General features: G+C 44.9%; 1 protein-coding gene across 2 annotated transcripts in view; it reads left to right on the top strand.

The window, feature by feature from the left end:
- The window catches only part of thbs3a (thrombospondin 3a), a 64,969-nt gene that overhangs the window by 10,208 nt on the left and 31,036 nt on the right, over positions 1-23,725 (top strand). For both annotated transcript variants that reach the window (XM_084336966.1, XM_084336965.1), the window contains exons 4-15: positions 3,695-3,797; positions 5,387-5,413; positions 6,264-6,346; positions 6,571-6,622; positions 8,626-8,774; positions 10,403-10,543; positions 11,022-11,096; positions 13,213-13,365; positions 17,046-17,156; positions 19,109-19,216; positions 20,540-20,699; positions 22,637-22,755. In XM_084336966.1, coding sequence (XP_084193092.1) covers positions 3,695-3,797; positions 5,387-5,413; positions 6,264-6,346; positions 6,571-6,622; positions 8,626-8,774; positions 10,403-10,543; positions 11,022-11,096; positions 13,213-13,365; positions 17,046-17,156; positions 19,109-19,216; positions 20,540-20,699; positions 22,637-22,755 — 1,281 coding nt within the window. The remainder of the gene's footprint in view (positions 1-3,694; positions 3,798-5,386; positions 5,414-6,263; positions 6,347-6,570; positions 6,623-8,625; positions 8,775-10,402; positions 10,544-11,021; positions 11,097-13,212; positions 13,366-17,045; positions 17,157-19,108; positions 19,217-20,539; positions 20,700-22,636; positions 22,756-23,725) is intronic.

Below are 23,725 nucleotides of genomic sequence, written 5' to 3'. Positions count from 1 at the left end.
CCTGTTACCGTGGATTTACCAAAGGATCCTTCCCCAGGCTCTGTCTCACACAGGACCAGTGTGTAAAGCCTAAACATCTTCCTACCATTTTACAAAAGTTGTTTTATGAGTTTTTTAATTATGAGCTCCCAAAAGTGAGGAAAATGCAATGTGATGACATCATCAAATTGCATTGGCTGAAAGAAACTGTTACAGTCATGTGACTCATGTCATGTTATGTTTCAAAACGTCTAAACAGAGTTTTCTTGGAAACAGCGTATGTTTCTTTATAATCACATTTCCACCCAAATAGACAACAAAGTACTAATCAACCACAGGAAAAAAGGTACATAAATGTACATTATGTTATAGCCATAAGTAATATATTTACTTATTGACTTATCCTAAATACGTTACTCATGGCTATTACATAACGTACAATTATATGTATATTTTTCCTGTGGCCAATTACTAATTGGCCACAGGAAAATTGAAAAATTGAAAAATTGAATTAGTACTTTACTTACATATTGTAAGCGAGATCGGGCTACAGTAGGTTGTTCCATAGTCTACAAACTTAATAAATGTCTTCATCAGGTCTGCAAAGTCCGCTTTCGCCATTTCTTTGCACTTGCAACGTTTCACTTTCAGCTTTGGCAAAGTTGTAACGAGTCTGATTGACAGACGGTTTTGACCAATCCATTTGAAGCACAAGGGCACAAGCACACAAGGGCATGTTTACACGCCTTCAGTCCACTCCCTTCGTGTCCTGTGTCACCCCGGTGCCCGTGACGTGCGCGTGCTTCCTCGTGCACTTTTCACGAGCCCCTTTTCTCCTACTGTGCACTACATTAGTATATTGCATTAAGTAGTGGTCAAAAAGCTCTGTTGGATACCTTTAATATTGTGGATAAGCCCTGTATCTCCAACTGAGAAATTTTTGTTTTTGATACTGTGAGTGACATTTCACAGGACACTGGGCCGAACAATCTTTATTTAATTTGATGGGTGTCAATGGGGAAAATGTACTTTGATTCTACACCAGAAAGGTGCAGAGGGGTCATTTTGAGGGTCACAACAACATAAAAATCAGATCTTTAAAAAATTACAGCAAGGAAATGCTCCTGGATGGTTTAACGGGTGTGGACTGGTCTCATGTAATGCACTGCAAAGAGGTTGATCAGGCATGGGATGGTTTCAAAACAACATTTCTTAAAGTAGTTGACAGATTAGCACCCAGGAAGATGGTCAGGATAAAGCAGAGGACACAGCCCTGGATTAATGATGACATTTTAAAAGCTATTAAAATAAGGAACAATCTTTTTAAACTATTTAAGAAGTCCAGGACAGAACAGGCTTTCCTGGATTTAAAGAAACACAAAAACTATGTAAATAGTTTGATTAAAGGGGCGAAGAAGGGTTTTTTTAATGAAAAAATAACAGAGTATAGGAACAACTCAAGGAAACTCTGGAGGACACTTAAAGAGGTAGGATACAGTAAGAAATTAAAGACTAAATCGGGCAATATCAGTTTAGAAATAGGAGACAAAATTTCAGCAGACAAATCAGAGGTGGCAGACTGTCTGAATAGCTATTTTACATCCATTGCAAAAACTATATCTGATAAGATCCCAGCTAAACCCGGCAACAACATAGAGAGTGAAGTCCATAAATTCTACCTAGATCAGGGGGTTAAAGCAAATGCTTTCTCCTTTAGGAAAGTGACTGAGATGGAGGTCCAGGAAAAGCTTAAAAAACTTGACACCTCAAGGGCTACTGGATTAGACAACATCCCTGGTAAATTCTTGCAGGATGCTGCAGAAATCATTGCCCCATATGTAGCTCACATTACCAACCTAGCCATTGACACAGGAACATTTCCAAGCGAAATGAAATCGGCAAGAGTTATTCCTCTCCACAAAAAGGGAAACAAATTGGAACCGGGTAACTACAGACCCATTTCCATCCTGGGCGTTCTATCAAAAACCATTGAGAGGCTAGTATATGAGCAAATAGACGGGTATTTCTCCACTAATAACATCATGTACAAATACCAATCTGGTTTCAGGAGGTCCCACTCCACAGACACCTGCCTGCTGTTCCTCACAGATTACATCAGGAAAGAGGTAGACGAGGGAAAGTTCTGTGGAATGGTAATGTTAGACCTCCAGAAGGCATTTGATTCAGTGGATCACAACATCTTGTTAATGAAGCTTAGGGCCCTAGGCTTTAATGAGGCAGCTCAGAAATTAATTGGTTCCTACCTAACAGGGAGACAACAGGTGGTAGATATAAACGGAGTACTCTCCAGTCCTCGGACAGTAGAGTGCGGGGTCCCACAAGGGAGTGTTTTGGGTCCGCTCCTCTTTCTACTGTATATAAATGACCTGAAAGCAGCTTGCTCATGTGACCTTTTTTTATACGCAGACGACTCCGCCCTACTAGTGTCTCACAAAGACAAAAAAGTGGTTGAGCAGACATTGAGTGCAGAACTAGAGAAGGTTAGCGACTGGCTAGGCCACAACAAGCTGTCCCTCCACGTGGGGAAGACTGAGTCAATTTTATTCGGGTCAAAGGTCAGGCTCAGAAAATCGCCAGGTTTTAACATTAGAATAGGAGATACTGTTCTCACAGACAAAACATCTGTGAAATATCTCGGTTGCGTCCTGGAAAACAGCTTATCAGGGGAAAGCATGGCTCACCAAGCACTTACAAAGATAAATAACAGGATTGGATACCTAGCCAGAATCTCTCATTTTTTAGATCAGTCAGCGATGAAGATTCTTGCTGGAGCTCTCATACAGTGTCACTATGACTATGCGTGTGGCTCCTGGTACAACAGTGCCCCCAAAAGTCAGAAAATAAAACTACAGACATCACAAAACAAGCTAATCAGGGTAATACTAAGGCTACCTGCTCGAACCCACCTTGACCCATCTCACTTTGAGGTCATGAGATGGCTTAAGGTGGAAGACAGAGTAAACCAGATAGGGATGTGCCTAGTTCACAGAATAGTGCATGGGGTAGTGCCAGTGTACTTTAACAATTACTTCAACCGAATCAGAGACACCCATGCTTACCAAACAAGGCGCAGCTCAACTGACTTTGTGCCAGTCAGATTCAGGAGCTGTATGGGGAAGGAGTCATTTTTATATTCAGCAGCTGTCTTTTGGAATAGTCTGCCCAGTGAACTGAAAACCATAGACAGTGCCGTTAGATTCAAGTCCAGCCTGAAGACATGGCTCAAAAGGGACTATACCTAGACACTTAGCTTAAGGCACCCTTGCATGTTGTATGAGTCTGTATGTATATAAATGTTAAATGGTATATGTGATGTGTTGTGATGTCACGTTTTGTATGATGCATGTGTTAAGCATCACATTCCCCCACCCCCCTACAAGGACCACAATGGAAATAAGCTCTGAGCTTTTTTGTGTTTCATCCTTGGCAGTATATCCCGACTGTGCTCTTCTGTCACATGTTTATTTTTTATATTGTCAAATAAAGTCATTCATGAAATACATTGCTGTGGCCGATTAGTGTGGCTTCCTCCAGAAACAATGTCTTTCTCCCATAAATGAAGATAATCTTCTCATTGTGTCTTTTGATCTCTCTCTCTCTCTCTCTCTCTCTCTCTCTCTCTCTCTCTCTCTCTCTCTCTCTCTCTCTCTCTCTCTCTCTCTCTCTCTCTCTCTCTCGCTCTCGCTCTGCTCAGGGTGCAGTGGAGTCCCTCAAAGTAGCACTAGGGGGCACTGTGGCCAAAGCTGGGGCCTTGACTGATTGTCCATTCCAGGGGGACTCGTCAGCCTACAACGCAGGTCATAAACATATTAATAATAAACACGTTTTTAAGTCTTACACATAATAATAAACAAGTCTTTGAGTCATACACATATTAATAATAAACACGTTTTTAAGTCATACACATATTAATAACAAGTATTTGAGTCATACACATATTAATAAACAAGTATTTGAGTCATACACATATTAACACTTTGATTGCCTAAGGCTAAATTCATGATATACCATCCGTTGCCAGCTCTATTTAACATGGATAAGTTCCCCTTCTTTGCAGAGCTATAACTTTTTAAATTCTATTGCCAGATTGCCATTATTAGGGCCCATTCAAGGTCCTATATGTATTGTTCATTGTGTAGCAACGTTAAACTTTTTCATTCACATATTCATAGTAAAATATGGTCTAAAGTATAAGTATGTTTTCATCTCTTTCTGCAGCTTTCTCCAGAACGTGATTTATAGCCCCAAATGCATTATATTGATGATGAAATACAGTTTGGTAGGAATCTGTGCGAGATCAAAAATTTCAATTGGACGTACTTCTAGAAGTTTCTACGTATCATCTGATGATGACCGGATGGGCGGGGGATTGTTTATACTTCCGTGGGCAGCGTTATATCATTCATCTAGTGTGGGTGATATGATCATCAGAGCAGTTTATATCGAACACGTTCAAAAATAACGCTGAATCTTACCGTATCTTCCTCGCGCCGTTGGGCGATGAGCGTGGAACAGACATTTTCCTATTATGGGATATAGAAATATCGGGTCCATTCCCAGCTTGTATAATAGTATATACGTCCAAATCATGTTGTTTATCAAGTTATTCGCAACGGATCGCTATGTATTGTGACGAGCTAGAGTGCCGGAACCTATAGCGAGTGCCCGGAAGTAATATGGGCGAATAGCACATCGTCCATGTAACATCCTCTTTGGCGATTGCGCCGATCGGCCACCAGATGGCGCTCTTGAGCCGCTAGAGGGTTCTGTGGGGCTTTTTGGTGGGTCTCAGGCCAGCGGATGGGAAATATGAATCCGATCACAGATTTTTGAAATATTGATATCAAAGACGAGTTACGGCGTCTTCGGCAACTTGAGCATGGCGGGGAAGGACGCCTAAAAGCGTCTTCCGGCAATCAAAGTGTTAATAAACAAGTCTTTAAGTCATACACAAATGAATAAACACAGGTCATACACATTACTAAACACAGACCATACACATGAATAAAAACCGATCATACACATATTAATAAAAACAGATCATACCCATATTAATAAACACAGATCATACACATATTAATAAACACAGATCATACACATGAATAAACACAGATCATACACATTAATAAACAGATCATACACATGAATAAAAACAGATCATACACATATTAATAAACACAGTTCATACACATTAATAAACACAGATCATACATATATTAATAAACACAGATCATACACGTTAATAAATAAATAATGAATTAACAAATGAATGAATAAACAAACAGACAAGAAGACCATACTTGGATCATATATTTTGTTGGACAGAAGTGTCTGTGGTATTGATGATGATCACTCTGAGGACTGTTTTCTCTCTTTTCTCTGCCAGTGAGTGGGGATATTAACTCCATTTTGGGTAAGTGTGTACCAGGTCAAGGCTGTGGGGCAGAGGTGTGGACTCCAGTCAAATGACTACTCAAATTGGCATTCAAATGGCTGCTGAAATGACTACTCAAATGACTACTCAAATTACTACTTAAACGACTACTCAAATGACTACTCAAATTACTACTCAAATTACTACTTAAACGACTACTCAAATTACTACTCAAACTACTACTCAAATGACTTAGTCTTGGGTGACATGATGAAACATGATGATTTGAGACCTGAATGGATTGACTTTTGACTTGATTTATGTTCCAGTGACTTGAGACTTGACCTTTGATTAGTGATATGGCGACTTCAAAATGTAAGTATTAACAAGCAAGAGATTCTTATTGGATTTTATATTATGATTATTCACATTAAAGGTAGAATCTGTAATGCTGTAAAACAGCGACCTCTAGGCAAAATAACCCCGCTTGGTATTGCACTTTTGTTTAAAATGTTTGTTTTGGTCTAATGTGTTATTATAGTGTGAGTTCCTCTAGACCTCTCCAACAACAGCAACATCTCCCCTATTCCCACCCAACTCTAACCCACACATCATACCAAAACAAAAAAAGGTAAACAAAGTGCAATACCAAGCAGGGCTCTTTGGCCTAGAGGTCGCTGTTTGGTGGTATTACAGATTCTGTCTTTAATGACTGGGAACATAACTTCAGACTTGACATTAATAACTAGAGAGAAACAACTTGGGGCTCAACTTGAGACTGAGACTCGAGCAAATGTTGACTTGGTCACGTCTCTACAATTGTGGGACAAATTTAATGTACAAAGAGAATTGCTAACCTGATTTCATTGGTCCTCTGGTCTGGTTTCAGGTGATCACACGAAGGCTCTGATTGGTCAACTCATCATCTTCAACCAGATCCTTGGAGAACTACGACTGGACATCAGGGAACAGGTGTGTGTGTGTGTGTGTGTGTGTGTGTGTGTGTGTGTGTGTGTGTGTGTGTGTGTGTGTGTGGTGTGTGTGTGTGTGTGTGTGTGTGTGTGTGTGTGTGTGTGAGTGAGTGAGTGAGTGAGTGAGATCTAAGGAGGCATCCTAGTCACCTTTAGCAAGGCAGGGAGTGGAACCAAAGGTCTGACACCTTATTGTTGATCTCGATTCCTCTCCTCTCTGTCCAGGTGAAGGAAATGTCCCTGATTAGAAACACTATCCTGGAGTGCCAGGTGTGCGGTGAGTCACTCTCCATCCTGAGTCCAGTCTGCTTGTCCATGTGCTGGTGGCTTTAGCATGTGTGCTGATTAGGTTACTAACCGATGGGCCAGGCCACCAAGTCCTGAAGTGCTACGGACCAGCTAGGCTAGCTTAGTACAAATGAATGGAAGTGGATACGGACCAGCTAGCTTAGCTGTTGGCCAAAAACACCTCCTGGAGTTTTAAGCTAGGCTAGTGGTCCGTTTCAGAATCAGAATCAGAATGGTCTTTAGTGCCAAGTAGTTTTCACATGGAATATGCTTTGGACGTTATCGGTGCGACATTAGCGGACAGACATTAACAGACAGATAATACAATAAAGAGGTGGAGTAAAATAAAATGAATATGAGCTAAGTTAAGCACAATAGAATAATATAATTATGAAATAAATGATAGGCCAGGGCTGTACAACTGTAAATAAGAGGTTGAATACAATTATATGGGATATGAACTAAATTAAATATAGCACAATAGAATATAGTACAATTATAAGTAAAAAATCAAATAGGAATAGGCCAGGGCTGTGCAATTGGGCAGATGTGGTCAATTATATACACTAATTAGAATGAGTAACAACGCGGTGGGCAAGTATATAGTCCAGTAGGGTGTGTTAATGTAACAGTGTGGGGGGGTTCAGTGAGGGTCCCGAGCCTTGTTGATGAGGCTCACTGCAGAGGGGAAGAAACTGTTCTTGTGGCGTGAGGTTTTGGCCCTGATGGACCGCAGCCTCCTGACAGAGGGGAGTGTCTCAAACAGGTTGTGACCGGGGTGGTAGGGGTCGGCCACAATCTTACCTGCACGCTTCAGAGTTCTGGAGGCGTACAGGTCCTGGAGAGATGGCAGATTGCAGCCAATCACCTTCTCAGCAGAGTGGATGACATGCTGCAGCCTGCCTTTGTCCTTGGCCGTGGCTGCAGCGTACCATACTGTGATGGAGGAGTTTCCTCTGTCTAAGTTCTGTTTCCATGGTAACGTTCAAAATATTTAGTTTATTCTCAATATGTGTAAATTCATGAGTGAGATATGAACATACAATAGGACATTCGATTCGATTTTAGATTTGATTAAATTCAAATGTACAGCACAAGTACAGTACAATGAAAAGAACAGCAATATACAATGTACAGGTGATTAAACTGGGTACAAAATATACAAATTAGTACTACTGAGTATAGTGCTAATCAGATATATGTACAGAGTTGTACAGTGATTCAGGTGTCAAGACAGTATGGTAGTAGTCATACTGTCCAGCGGGCAGCAGCGTAACTAGTAAGAGTAGGATATGTACAGATATAGTATCTACAGATACAGCTACCAGACTATGTGCAGGTAAATATATACAGCATTTATACATGCTATCATACAGAGCTAAGGGTTATTTGCAGGTGAATAAGTAAGTATAGGGTTATATGCAGTTATAGTCAGACAAATGGATATATACATACATCAGATATCAACATGCATGCAAACATTAACTGGGACCTGCACTGTCTCCCCATCGCCGCACGAATCCGCTTCAAGGTCCTCGATCCGCCTACCTCCGGTCAATGGTCTCTAACTACACAACCTCAAGACCCCTCCGCTCTACATCCTCTGGCCGCCTCAGACCCACTCCACAGCCGAAACAATCTTTCGCCGTCAACTAAAAACACACCTTCAATCAATATCTGAAATGAAAACACTAACCTTCTTACTGCCTTCTACAATCATGCACTCTTCCTTGTTCCTACTATGCTAATATGTCTTTACTACTGTCTATGCACTCAACACTGCAGCACCCAAGTTTCAACACTTTGATGAACATTGTTACTCGGCTGTAAGAGTTGTACCTTCCTGCTGACCAGTCGTACAGAACTTGTAAGTCGCTTTGGATAAAAGCGTTCAGCTAAATGACTAAATGTAAATGTAAATGTGAGCAATTAATGTGGTGTCTGGAATACTGCGTGCATATTCCCTGAAAGTGAAACTCCCTCTCCCTCCAGGCTTCCATGAGCCTCGGTCCCGCTGCTCTCCTAACCCCTGCTTCAAGGGCGTGTCCTGCATGGAGACCTTCAACTACCCAGGCTTCCGCTGTGGGGAGTGTCCCGAGGGCACCGCGGGCAACGGCACTCACTGTCAGGACATTGATGAGGTGCAAAATTGAGAGAGAGGGGATGCTGGGATGTGAGAATTACCAGAGACCTTTACAGTATGACACTACACAACAATTGTTCTGGCATTATTGTGGGGAAAACCTTCTACATTTGTCCTTCAGTTTTGTTTGAATTCCATATTGAAATCACGGGGCAATCAGGAAGCAACTGGGGTGGCGTGACCCTGCCACGCAGACCCTCGCCGCTGAGAGATTGCGCTGTGCAGGTGAAAAGATGCGACGGCTGCCTCCTCGTGTACCGGAGGGGACACGTGATGTAAGGCTTAGTCCACATTGCAGCCGGCCTGTGGGAGGCATGGCCTAACAGCGCTCGAGACAGGGGAGGGTAGAATTGGACAATACGAAAAATTGGGGATGGGAGAAAAATTGAAAAATGGGAGAAAGATAAAAAAGGGGTGCAGCTTTTTTCACCGCATAAGCTGTGACACTGCTGACATCTCTAAAAAAGGAGTATCATTGAATAGCAGTAGGCTGGCTATAACGTTACTAGCAACCTGTGGACATTCACCAACACAATTATACACTACAGCTACAGTATTTGCAATCGACACACAGTTTTAGCAATTTGGTCAAGTATAACTTGTTTGCGGTCTCGCTGTTGAGAATAAGTCACATGTTCACTTAACCATTGCAACACATCAAACACGGTAACGTACACTCATTGATCTGTACACCATGCAAGTGAAGGTGTTAGTCATGTTAGTCGTGGATCCTCTCTCGCATGAAATAGGTTCGGCACAGGTGTTGCACTTTTCAGGCATTTTCCAGACCCAAATAAAGTCACACATTTGAGCACCGCTTGCTGTGGTCCATGATGGAGCTCTATATCCATTCTAAACTACGATGGTCGCCACAGGAACTGAAACTAGTGCAAAAGGGACATTTGTTTAATAGGAACCGATCATCAGAATCTAAATTCAAATCTCTTAATGATTCCTTGGAATACATTTTTTGGAAACAGTTCCAATTTGGAACCGATTTTGGATACCCAACCCTCCTTAAAAGCCATTGATCAGTTGATCATTGATCAGTTACTAGCTATATGAAACTGAGAGCCTTTCAGACTTTCCACCATGGCATGTGTTCTATTCTCAACAACATTGTTTGACATCATTACATGTTTTTTTTAATAAAAGCCTTGAAATAGTACGGTGAAAAATATCACAAAACAGAGTGGCAACATATCATAGCAGAAAGCATCACAATATCTTCTAGATTGTGGATACTATATTGTAGGTCATAAAACAGACTAGCTATTAACTATTTATTTAACTATTTCTAATCTTCTCCTTCTTCTTCATCACACTTCTTCATCTTCTCCTTCTTCATCTTCTTCTTTTCCTCCTTATCTTCTCCTCCTTATTCTTCTTCTCCATCTTCTTCTTTTCCTCCTTCTCCTTCTTACATTCTTCTCCTTCTTCTCCTTCTTCTTTTCCTCCTCCTTCTTATCTTCTCCTTATTCTTCTCCATCTTCTTCTCCTTCTACTTCTTATCTTCTCCTTCTTCTCCTTCTTTTCCTCCTCCTTCTCCTTCTTATCTTCTTCTTCTTCTCCTTCTTCTTCTTTTCCTCCTCCTTCTTTTCCTCCTCCTTCTTCTTCTACTCTCAGTGTTTGGAGGCCCAGCCCTGCTACTCTCCTTATGCGTGCGTCAACACAGCCAAAGGCTTCAGCTGTGAGCCCTGCCCCCCCGGCCTGTGGGGCCCGCCACTCATCGGAGTGGGACTGGAGTATGCCAAGAACCACAAGCAGGTCCAACACACACACACACACACACACACACACACACACTCACACTCACACTCACACTCACACTCACACTCACACACACATATACAAACACACACACACACACACACACACACACACACACACACACACACACACACACGCACACACACACACACACACACATATACAAACACACATACAAACACACACACATACACACACTAGTGTCACTAAGCTGTGTTACAGTGTGCTTGTTTATTACTATCATGTGATATATATATATTATTTTTAATATATATTTTTAAATATCCATTCATTTTATTGTGTGGATGCCAGGAACAGGCACCTCAGGGCTCCTAAAAAAACAAATCAAAACACCATTATGCACCATATTGATCTGTCTCGATATCTCTCGATATCTCTCTCTCTCTCTCTCTCTCTCTCTCTCTCTCTCTCTCTCTCTCTCTCTCTCTCTCTCTCTCTCTGATTTTATTTTCAGGAGTGTGCCGACATCGACGAGTGTGTGGAGTTGGCTGACGCCTGTGTGACCAACTCTGTCTGCACCAACACTATAGTGAGTAGATAGAACTCTACTAACTCCTCTAGGCTGGGGATGACTGTAATGTGACTGTTTCGTCTCTACTCTAAAAGGGAGGTTGCACCCTCTAGTGGCCAATTGCGTGTCAGACAACTATGTGCTGGCAGATATATTATTATGTATAGAGACAGAGTAGGGGAGACACAGGAAATAAGGTTCTTTATTGAGACAGTAGGAAGGCTGAGAGGGATACATAGGAGAGAAGGTTCTTTATTGAGACAGTAGGAAGGCTGAGAGGGAGACACAGGAGAGAAGGTTCTTTATTGAGACAGTAGGACGGCTGAGAGGGAGACACAGAAGAGACGGTTCTTTATTGAGACAGTAGGAAGGCTGAGAGGGAGACACAGGAGATAATATTCTTTATTGAGCCAGTAGGAAGGCTGAGAGGGAGACACAGAAGAGACAGTTCTTTATTGAGACAGTAGGAAGGCTGAGAGGGAGACACAGTAAAGAAAGTTCTTTATTGAGACAGTAGGAAGGCTGAGAGGGAGACAGAGTAGGGGAGGGTTCTTTATTGAGACAGTAGGAAGGCTGAGAGGGAGACAGAGTAGGGGAGACACAGGAAAGAAGGTTCTTTATTGAGACAGTAGGAAGGCTGAGAGGGAGACACAGGAGAGAATGTTCTTTATTGAGACAGTAGGAAGGCTGAGAGGGAGACACAGGAGAAACGGTTCTTTATTGACAATAGGAAGGCTGAGAGGGAGACACAGGAGAGAAGGTTCTTTATTGAGACAGTATGAAGGCTGAGAGGGAGACTGTGGGATATTGTGAATATCCTGAAGAATGTTCTCAGTCAACCGAGGTTCAGTTAATAACAAGGTTTATTAACTAGACAGATATAAATATACATAGCAGTTAGAGAGAATGGCTGAGGGGCTCGCCCCAGGTGATCAGCTGAATGACCCAGGTAGAGACTTCGAATGCTGTCGGGAGGAGCCCTTTATAGTGAAAAAGGGGGAGGAGGGGGACCCATTTGATAGGTCAAATGGGTGGGGGGGGACATAGGATAGGGGACAAAGGGGAGGGGAGGGGGGTGTCTTTACATGAGTTGGGGAATGGATATATTATTCCACAAGACACAGGAGAGAAGGTTCTTTATTGAGACAGTAGGAAGGCTGAGAGGGAGACAGGAGCGAAGGGACCTCATGCACCAACGGACTTACGACAAAAGTTACAAGCTAATTTCATCGTAGCTCCACTTACGACCTTTTCGGGCCTATTTTGGCATGCACTAACGGTTCCTTCTTGGGGAGTGAGCCGAGCGCAGGTGGCCAGGAGCGCACAACAAGACGGTATATGGAATATTAATACAGTCTATTCCACTATAGCTATAGTGTGCTGTAAGATGACAATACATTTGAATCTAATCAAATCAGTTGCAAATCGTCTCTGCGCTACCTGTTGAATACAGGGGTCAGCACTGCACAGATACAACGCTGAGTGCCTCGCTTCCGTTTTGCACACAGTACTTCACCTTATAAGGGGCCGGAGAATTTGTCTGTATACTAATTCCGGTATACGAGAACACGCTTCCAGTTTAAGAATGAGTGATGTACTTCATTCAAGGAGTTCGGAGCTGCGTTAACTTTGGCAACTTAAGAGCACCTCTCCACGCGTTGATTCATACGAGGTTATTTACGAGGAAACTTACGAGAATGTTGGTGCATGAGGTCCAAGGTTCTTTATTGAGACAGTTGGAAGGTTTGTAGTGTGGTAGTGAACGTGTTAACCTTCTGTAGTGTGGTAGTGAAAGGGGGTAACCTTCTGTAGTGTGTTAGTGAAAGCCTTAACCCTTTGTAGTGTGGTAGTGAAAGCGTTAACCTTTTGTAGTGTGGTAGTGAAAGCGTTAACCCTTTGTAGTGTGGTAGTGAACGGGTTAACCTTATGTAGTGTGGTAGTGAAAGCTTTAACCCTTTGTAGTGTGGTAGTGAAAGCGTTAACCTTTTGTAGTGTGGTAGTGAAAGTGTTAACCCTTTGTAGTGTGGTAGTGAAAGTGTTAACCATTGGTAGTGTGGTAGTGAAAGGGTTAAATAACCTCTTCAGATACTTTTGTCATTAAGTATATTCCTTTGTCTCTTTCCCGCTCTCTCAGGGCTCATACATGTGTGGCGGCTGTAAGGCGGGTTTCCTAGGCAACCAGTCGTCAGCCTGCTTGCCCAAGAAGTCCTGTGCCTCGCTGAGCTTCAACCCCTGCGATAGCAACGCCCACTGCATCATCGAGAGGAACGGCGAGGTGTCGTGCGCAGTGAGTCACACTGCAGGACAGGATGTGATGAGAACAGGATGTAGAGAGAACAGGATGTAGAGAGAACGTAAGGTTATCCTATAACCCTATTTATATGAATACTGGCTGAGCGTCTCGCTCTGCCTACTGAGATAAACATTATCTCCAGCACCCACTTGCACGTGACCACGCCACTCCCATGCGTGCCACTATATTACGCCACCAGCCTGGTATGAAACCTGGCGATCTCCTCTGACCGGCTGTGTTTGACGGTCAACATTCTGAACTTTCTCGCCACAATCAGTCGATTGAATGCGGACAAGTCCAGTATAGGTCTGACACCGGATTTCTTGGGCACCAGAAAATACCGGGAGTAAACGCCACACATCACGTCCTCCCTTGGGACCACGACGATGGCCCGCTTCGCCAACAGAGATTGGATCTCGTCGGCCAGAGCTGTCACTGCTGCGGACCCTGACAAAAGGGTCTGTACCAAACCCAAAAACGGAGGGTGGGGTTGTGCAAACTGTAACACAAGCCCCTCCCTCAGCATTCTCTCCATCCACCTCGACATATGGCACTCCTGTAACCATACGTGATGATAATGCCAAAGCGCACCCGCAGCCAACTGGCGCTGATCCGCCAGGAACCGTAGGTAGGAGGCCCGGTCCCTCCCGCTGTGTGTTGCCAACCCTGGACTCGCCAACCGCGCGAGCAGGGTGTCTCGCAGAGCCGGGATATCACACCCTGACTCTACCAATCGCACCCAAGGGGGGACCCCAACAGAAAGGGCCGGCCTGATACGGGGAGAGCGGCCATCACCCCTGGTGACATAGGCTCCCCCGCTGAGCATCTTCCCGGCATAGACTGCTGAGGACAGCCTGCTCTGCAGCTGGACATGCAAGGTGTGTGGTCCCCACGCTGCCCGATAGGGTGAGTCCCTACACACTGTAGCCCTGTAGTGATATTACTACCACTCAAATCACGCGTGCCTGACTGACCACCGCCGGTCTTCCGGTCGGGGGAGGCACTAACGTAATACCCGGCCTGGCGAGGGCAGGGCTGGGGGAACCCATGCTGCGACCTCCTGGGCCTAGAGTTCCCCATCTGACAATTTTTTTTAGATACAGGGAACCCTGCTCCGTCGACAGACACAACACCAGGCTCACCAAACACAGATGCAGGACGTGTGGTGTGGGAGCCGCTTGACAGCACAGCATTCTCATAGACAGACCCAGGCCTAGCTAGCAACTGGGTGTCAGCCCGTCTCCATGAGAAGCGAAATGTGGGGCCGCTTGCGCTTCCATGGAAGAACGCGGCCCGCAGCCAAAGGGGACAAATCAGAGCCCTGAGTCCCGTAGTGTAGCGAGGGGGAGTAACCGGAGAGCGTGCTAGACACAGCTAGATGGCAAAGTTCTTTTAGGGCATGCCCATCTAATGTAGCCGATCCCTCGGCCACCGAGGCTGTCGGCCTTGTGATTAGGGTATCTCAGGCGGGGGAAACATGGCCGCTGGCCGGGGGCCTCGCCACAGCCGCTGGCGAGGCTGTGCTCTCACCTTTGGCTGCACGGTGTGGGGCGGTGTGGAGCCCAGATCAAATACCGCCCTGCGGACAGACCAAAAAGTCCATCTGCGGAGATGGGAGCCCTGAGGAGGGGAAGTCTCCTCTCCTCCTCAATGGGAGATTGCTCCAACCAAAGATGTCTGTGAACAAGCGTTGACAGCATCCTAACCCTCCCTGCGGTTATAGCTTGCGGCTGGGTCAAAGCTGTATAACCTCAAAAACCTGTGCAATGTTTTTGACGTCGGCTGGCCCTAAGGCCCCACCACCCGACATCATTTTGGACAGAAAAGCAGCCAATTGAGCAATGTTATTGGTTGCTGCTAAATTCCGTCCTGCCGCGGTATAAGCTTCATCAGCCCACTCAGCCACCTGCCGGGCAGACTCGCCCTCCAGCGTCGGCTTCCGGGTGGGATACCGTTCAACCATGCCAGGACAAAGGACCGATGCTACCTGCTCCTCTAAGCACGGCACACCTGTCCTGAGCCCTGTCGTCAGCCCATCCACCCATGTAAAGGGTAAACATTAGACACCGATTGACCTTCAGCAATGAAACGGTTAAGAGGAGGGAAGAGTGGTGACAACCCCGGCGGGGCACATGGGAACGGCACCCCAAACATCTTAGCATTAGCTGCGCGCTAGGATACTTGGAAAAACATCCAAAAGTGAGTCATGATGACCACGTTTATCCAAATATCCCGCCCCCTGAGCCAATACATCACCCGGTCGTCTCACGAGACAACAAGCAGTATTACACATGCCAGTACCAATGCCTGCTAGCGCTGATCCTACCTGGGCGCGACGTGGCTCGACTGCCAACCGTCGCGCGAAAGTCCCTCGGTCCGCTGTCACGCGACGAGGAAAAAACAGGACAGGACCGCCGCGCTGTTAGGACGTGCTGAGAAGGTTCCGGGGGCTGGCGAACTTCTGGCGAATTCCCAACATTGTGTAATTTCTCCTTACACTTCATAACAATCTCCAGTTCAAGAAATGCATCTGAGCTGCTTCCGCGTTGGAAACGAATGAGGAAGGGTGAGGTGTGACCACTTCCGACGTAATATAGAGGCACGCATGGGAGTGGCGTGGTCACGTGCAAGTGGGTGCATTTGTTTTGTTTCCCAGAGCACACTAGGTGCTGGAGATAATGATATATCTCAGTAGGCAGAGCGAGACGCGATTGCCAGTATGATAATATAACAGGGTGTAGAGAGAACAGGATGTAATGAGAACAGGATGTAATGAGAACAGGATGTAATGAGAACAGGATGTAGAGAGAACAGGATGTAGAGAGAACCGGATGTAATGAGAACAGGATGTAGAGAGAACAGGATGTAGTGAGAACAGGATGTGATGAGAACAGGATGTAGAGAGAACAGGATGTGATGAGAACAGGATGTAGAGAGAACAGGATGTGATGAGAACAGGATGTAGAGAGAACAGGATGTGATGAGAACAGGATGTAATGAGAACAGGATGTAGAGAGAACAGGATGTAGAGACAACAGGATGTAGAGAGAACAGGATGTGATGAGAACAGGATGTAGAAAGAACAGGATGTAGAGAGAACAGGATGTAGAGAGAACAGGATGTGATGAGAACAGGATGTGATGAGAACAGGATGTAGGGAGAACAGGGTGTGATGAGAACAGGATGTAGAGAGAACATTATGTAGAGAGAACAGGATGTAGAGAGAACAGGATGTGATGAGAACAGGATGTAGGGAGAACAGGATGTAGAGAGAACATGATGTGATGAGAACAGGATGTAGAGAGAACAGGATGTAGAGAGAACAGGATGTGATGAGAACAGGATATAGAGAGAACAGGATGTAGAGAGAACAGGATGTAGAGAGAACAGGATGTGATTAGAACAGGATGTGATGAGAACAGGATGTGATGAGAACAGGATGTAGAGAGAACAGGATGTAGAGAGAACAGGATGTATAGAGAACAGGATGTAGAGAGAACAGGATGTGATGAGTACAGGATGTAGAGAGAACAGGATGTAGAGAGAACAGGATGTGATGAGAACAGGATGTTGAGAGAACAGGATGTGATGAGAACAGGATGTAGAGAGAACAGGATGTAGAGAGAACAAGATGTGATGGGTGTTTATTATTATGGATGTGTGTTTCTCCTCAGTGTAACGTGGGCTGGGCTGGTAATGGCAACACGTGTGGAGTGGACACTGACATCGACGGCTACCCTGACCGCTCCTTACCCTGCATGGACAACGACAAGCACTGCAAACAGGTCTGCTGCTGGAGCATGTTTATTATTATTATTATTATTATTATTATTATCATTATTATTATCATCATCATCATCATCATCATCATCATCATCATCATCATCATCATCATCATCATCATCATCATCATCATCATCATCATCATCATCATCATCATCATCATCATCATCATCATTATTATTATTATTATAACAATGTAATAATACTTATCTATAGAGCATTTTTCAAAACAGTTGCAAAGCTTCACAAAAATAAGGACTTACTTCAAAGTGGGATGAATGCACAAACAGAAAGGACTTGCCTTGCTGACAAAATTGCCAAATCTGACACGAAGATACAGTAGAGCCCCAAAAAAGTCTTAAAAAGTTATTTAAAACAAAATAATACATACATATGTAGAGGAGTACAGATATAGTGGTATAAATACACATGTAGCGAGGTACAGATATAGTCATATAAATACACATGTAGAGGGGTACAGATATAGTGGTATAAATACACATGTAGAGGGGTACAGATATAGTGGTATAAATACTCATGTAGAGGGGTACAGATATAGTGGATAAATACATGTGTCCCTCTATGTGGGACTCTACAGATATAGTGGTATAAATATACATGTAGAGGGATATATATATATATATATATATATATATATATATATATATATATATATATATATAGTGGTATAAATACACATGTAGAGAGGTACAGATATAGTGGTATAAATACACATGTAGAGGATATACTGGTATAAATAGTAGATGAATAGTAGATAGTATAATATGCAGATGGCTACTCTGCCCTGCCCTACAAAAGCAAACGACAGTAGCTGTGAAGCTATTTATTAAGGTCTTATTCGGTTATTTAAATGACATTATTAAGGTCGTATCCAGGTATTTAAATTATGTTATTAAGGTCTTATTCAGGTATTTAAGTTACATTATTGGAGTCTTATTCAGGTATTTAAATTATATTATTAAGGTCTTATTCAGGTATTTAAATTACATTATTAAGGTCTTATTCAGGTATTTAAATTACATTATTAAGGTCCGGGTATTTAAATGACATTATGACCATGAATATGACTATTAAGACCAACAGGACTGTAGGTAATAGTTGTGTCTCTACCACCAGGACAACTGTGTGTCTACACGCCTAACTCTGTCTCTACCTCCAGGACAACTGTGTGTCTACACGCCTAACTCTGTCTCTACCTCCAGGACAACTGTGTGTCTACACGCCTAACTCTGTCTCTACCCCCAGGACAACTGTGTGTCTACACGCCTAACTCTGTCTCTACCACCAGGACAACTGTGTGTCTACACGCCTAACTCTGTCTCTACCCCCAGGACAACTGTGTCTCTACACGCCTAACTCTGTCTCTACCTCCAGGACAACTGTGTGTCTACACGCCTAACTCTGTCTCTACCTCCAGGACAACTGTGTGTCTACACGCCTAACTCTGTCTCTACCTCCAGGACAACTGTGTGTCTACACGCCTAACTCTGTCTCTACCTCCAGGACAACTGTGTGTCTACACGCCTAACTCTGTCTCTACCTCCAGGACAACTGTGTGTCTACACGCCTAACTCTGTCTCTACCTCCAGGACAACTGTGTGTCTACACGCCTAACTCTGTCTCTACCTCCAGGACAACTGTGTGTCTACACGCCTAACTCTGTCTCTACCTCCAGGACAACTGTGTGTCTACACGCCTAACTCTGTCTCTACCTCCAGGACAACTGTGTGTCTACACGCCTAACTCTGTCTCTACCTCCAGGACAACTGTGTGCCTACACGCCTAAATCTGTCTCTACCTCCAGGACAACTGTGTGTCTACACGCTTAACTCTGTCTCTACCACCAGGACAACTGTGTGTCTACACGCCTAACTCTGTCTCTACCCCCAGGACAACTGTGTGTCTACACGCCTAACTCTGTCTCTACCTCCAGGACAACTGTGTCTACACGCCTAACTCCGGCCAGGAGGACGCCGACAACGACGGCATCGGAGACCAGTGTGACGACGACGCAGACGGAGACGGGATCAAAAACGTGGAGGTGTGGAGGTCTTGAGTTGACCTATAATCTAATCTAATCTGATCTAATCTAATCTAATATAATCTAGTTGGTCCGCCACCTCTGACCAGCAGGAAAACCCTCTCTTTAGAACACAGTTGCCACAGCAGAACCTTTCAGGAAACGTGAACATTGCTTCACTGTAGACGTGTGACTGACGCAGAACCCTGTTCTCTTCCTCGGTGTGACTGATGCAGAGCCCTGTTCTCTTCCTCGGTGTGACTGATGCAGAGCCCTGTTCTCCTCCTCGGTGTGACTGACGCAGAACCCTGTTCTCCTCCTCAGTGTGACTGACGCAGAACCCTGTTCTCTTCCTCGGTGTGACTGATGCAGAGCCCTGTTCTCCTCCTCGGTGTGACTGACGCAGAACCATGTTCTCTTCCTCGGTGTGACTGATGCAGAGCCCTGTTCTCTTCCTCGGTGTGACTGATGCAGAGCCCTGTTCTCTTCCTCGGTGTGACTGACGCAGAACCATGTTCTCTTCCTCGGTGTGACTGATGCAGAGCCCTGTTCTCTTCCTCGGTGTGACTGATGCAGAGCCCTGTTCTCTTCCTCGGTGTGACTGACGCAGAGCCCTGTTCTCCTCCTCGGTGTGACTGACGCAGAACCCTGTTCTCCTCCTCAGTGTGACTGACGCAGAGCCCTGTTCTCCTCCTCGGTGTGACTGACGCAGAACCCTGTTCTCTTCCTCAGTGTGACTGACGCAGAGCCCTGTTCTCCTCCTCGGTGTGACTGACACAGAGCCCTGTTCTCTTCCTCAGTGTGACTGACGCAGAGCCCTGTTCTCCTCCTCGGTGTGACTGACGCAGAGCCCTGTTCTCCTCCTCGGTGTGACTGACGCAGAACCCTGTTCTCTTCCTCAGTGTGACTGACGCAGAGCCCTGTTCTCCTCCTCGGTGTGACTGACGCAGAGCCCTGTTCTCCTCCTCGGTGTGACTGACGCAGAACCCTGTTCTCTTCCTCAGTGTGACTGACGCAGAGCCCTGTTCTCCTCCTCGGTGTGACTGACACAGAGCCCTGTTCTCTTCCTCAGTGTGACTGACGCAGAGCCCTGTTCTCCTCCTCAGTGTGACTGACGCAGAGCCCTGTTCTCCTCCTTGGTGTGACTGACGCAGAGCCCTGTTCTCCTCCTCGGTGTGACTGACGCAGAGCCCTGTTCTCCTCCTCGGTGTGACTGACGCAGAACCCTGTTCTCCTCCTCGGTGTGACTGACGCAGAGCCCTGTTCTCCTCCTCGGTGTGACTGACGCAGAGCCCTGTTCTCTTCCTCGGTGTGACTGACGCAGAACACTCTTCCCTTCCTCAGGACAACTGCAGGCTGGTGCCCAACAAAGACCAGCAGAACTCGGACACAGACTCATTCGGGGATGCCTGTGACAACTGTCCCAACGTTCCCAACATTGACCAGAAGGACACCGATACCAACGGCCAAGGGGACGCCTGTGACAACGACATAGATGGAGACGGTGTGTACTCGCATGGAGAAAACATACATGTAGAAACAAGTTCATAGATGGAGACAGTGTGTACTCGCATGGAGAAAAGTTATCTTTATAAACGGTGTCTTTATGGTGTGGTGTCCTCCTGTACATCAGGTATCTTTATGAACTTTGTCTTTGTGGTGTCCCCCTGTACACCACGTATCTTTATAAACGGTGTCTTTATGATGTGGTTTCTCCCGGTACACCAGGTATCTTTATAAACTTTGTCTTTATGTGGTGTGGTTTCTCCCTGTACACCAGGTATCTTTATAAACTTTGTCTTTATGATGTGGTTTCTCCCTGTACACCAGGTATCTTTATAAACTTTGTCTTTATGTGGTGTGGTTTCTCCCTGTACACCAGGTATCTTTATAAACTTTGTCTTTATGATGTGGTTTCTCCCTGTACACCAGGTATCTTTATAAACTTTGTCTTTATGATGTGGTTTCTCCCTGTACACCAGGGCCCTCATTTATCAATGCTGCGTACGCACAGATATGTGCGTAAAGCAAAGTGTGGGATTTATCAATATGAACGTGTGCTTGAGATTGTGCGTACATCGATGCACAGCTCCGACCGTGCGTACATGGCACGAAGCGGTAGAATAGGAAAACGGCAACAGACGGAATAAGCTTTCATGCATTTGTTTCAACACCGACGTGTTCGGTATGACTCATAATTAATCATAGTTAATTGTAAAATAGAGACATGAGTGTAATTATTGTCAAACCCTATAAATAGCATTTGGAATACTGTTGCAGAGCGAACATAATATTAAGTAGAGTCCGCTACCCGAGACACATTCTCCTTGATTTGTACCGCAATTTGGGACCAAAATTGGAGTGTGGAAGAAAACGCAGTGTTGTATGTCATAATTTCCCCAACCCCCAACTACATGCAATTTCCATATATCAATAATAACAGCAGGCCGAGGCCAAGAGAGGATTTTACGCAAGGTACCCAATCATCGGAGCAATAGACTGTACCCGTGTAGCTTTCAAAGCTCCATCAATAAACAAATCCAGTTATGTGAATAGAACGGGATTCCACTCGGTCAATGTACAGATAATCTGTGATGCGCATTTGGCTGATAATGTCGTTGCCAGTGGCCGGGAGGAATATGACTCATTCAGGCCTAATTGTATTTAATTAAATTGTAATGTTATTACTGGGGTATCTGTAATTAAAATATCACTTAAATGCAGATCAGGGTTATCCACTGAAACCATAATGACTCTGACCAAAACCAACAAATGCTATTTATAGGGTTTGACAATAATTACACTAATGTCGCTATTTTACAATGAACTATAATTAGGGGCGACAGTGGCTCAGGAGGTAGAGCAGTCGTCTGGCAATCCGGAGGTTCCTGGTTCGATTCCCGCTCCTCCTGGGCAGCGTGTCGATGTGTCCTTGAGCAAGACACTTAACCCCAAATTGCTCCCGATGAGCAGGTTGGCACCTTGCATGGTCGCCTCCGCCGTCGGTGTGTGAATGTGTGAGTGAATGGGTCAAATGTGAGGAACAAATTGTAAAGCGCTTTGGATAAAAGCGCTATATAAAAAAGCAGCCATTTACCATTTAGCCATTTAATTAATTATGTGTCATACCGAACACGTCATGTTGAAACTAATGCATGGAAGCTTATCCCGTCTGTTGAAGTTTTCATATTCTACCGCTTGGTGCCTATGTATACGCACGGTCGGAGCTGTGCGTAGATATACGCACAATCTCAAGCACGCGTTCATATTGATAAATCCCACACTTTGCTTAGAAATGATCGTACGCACGGTTTACGCGCATATCTGTGCGTACGTAGCATTGATAAATGAGGGCCCAGGTATCTTTATAAACTTTGTCTTTGTGGTGTCGTCCTGTACGCCAGGTATCTTTATAAACTTTGTCTTTGTGGTGTCCCCCAGGTATCCCCAACGTGCTGGACAACTGTCACAAGGTGCCCAACCCCATGCAGACGGATAGGGACGGAGACGGCGTGGGCGACGCGTGTGACAGCTGCCCTGAGATAAGCAACCCCATGCAGGTAATCAATACCGACTCCTCATACCCACACATGTACGTGTGACAGCTGCTCTGAGATAAGCAACCCCATGCAGGTAATCAATACCGACTCCTCATACCCACACATGTACGTGTGACAGCTGCCCTGAGATAAGCAACCCCATGCAGGTAATCAATACCGACTCCTCATACCCACACATGTACGTGTGACAGCTGCTCTGAGATAAGCAACCCTATGCAGGTAATCAATACCGACTCCTCATACCCACACATGTACGTGTGACAGCTGCTCTGAGATAAGCAACCCCATGCAGGTAATCAATACCGACTCCCAGTGGCGGACTCAGGCTATTTGAAGGGCAGGGGCGAACATTAAAAAAGGGCACCTACTGCACAACATGGGACCCCATCAGTAAGCAAAAAGCTATGATGCGTCATGTATGATGAAATAGTCTTCATCCTTGATTAAGATTAACATTAGAATAACATAGACAACCCAGATTAATAGTATAACCACACCTCTATGATAAAAACACACAGGGAACAATACACCTTTAACATTTTTATTTTATAAAACAGTTTAACAGTTAAAGTTAATTCGAGTGCCGTTGAGCTTCTTCCTTTCTCTCTCCTCCCCTTCTCTCCTCATGTCCTCTCCTCCTGTACTTCCCCTCTCCTCTCATTTTCTCCTGTCCTCTCCTCCCCTTATCTCCTCCTATACTCCCCTTCTCTCCTCCTGTACTCCCCTTCTCTCCTCCTATACTCCCCTTCTCTCCTCCTGTACTCCCCTTCTCTCCTCCTGTACTCCCCTTCTCTCCTCCTGTCCACTCCTTCTCTCCTCCTGTACTCTCCTCTCCTTCTCTCCTCCTGTCCTTTACTCTCCTTCTCCCCATCCTGTCCTCTCCTTCTCTCCCTCTCTTTCTCTCCCTCCCCCTCCCTATCTTCCCCATTCTCTCTCCATTAAACTTACTATATTGTACCACCTGACTCCT

Source organism: Notolepis coatsorum, assembly GCF_963971535.1.
Source record: "Notolepis coatsorum genome assembly, chromosome: 19".
Lineage (NCBI taxonomy): Eukaryota > Metazoa > Chordata > Actinopteri > Aulopiformes > Paralepididae > Notolepis > Notolepis coatsorum.
The sequence above is the reverse complement of the archived record's forward strand: the minus strand, read 5'-3'. Positions and strand labels throughout refer to the sequence as shown.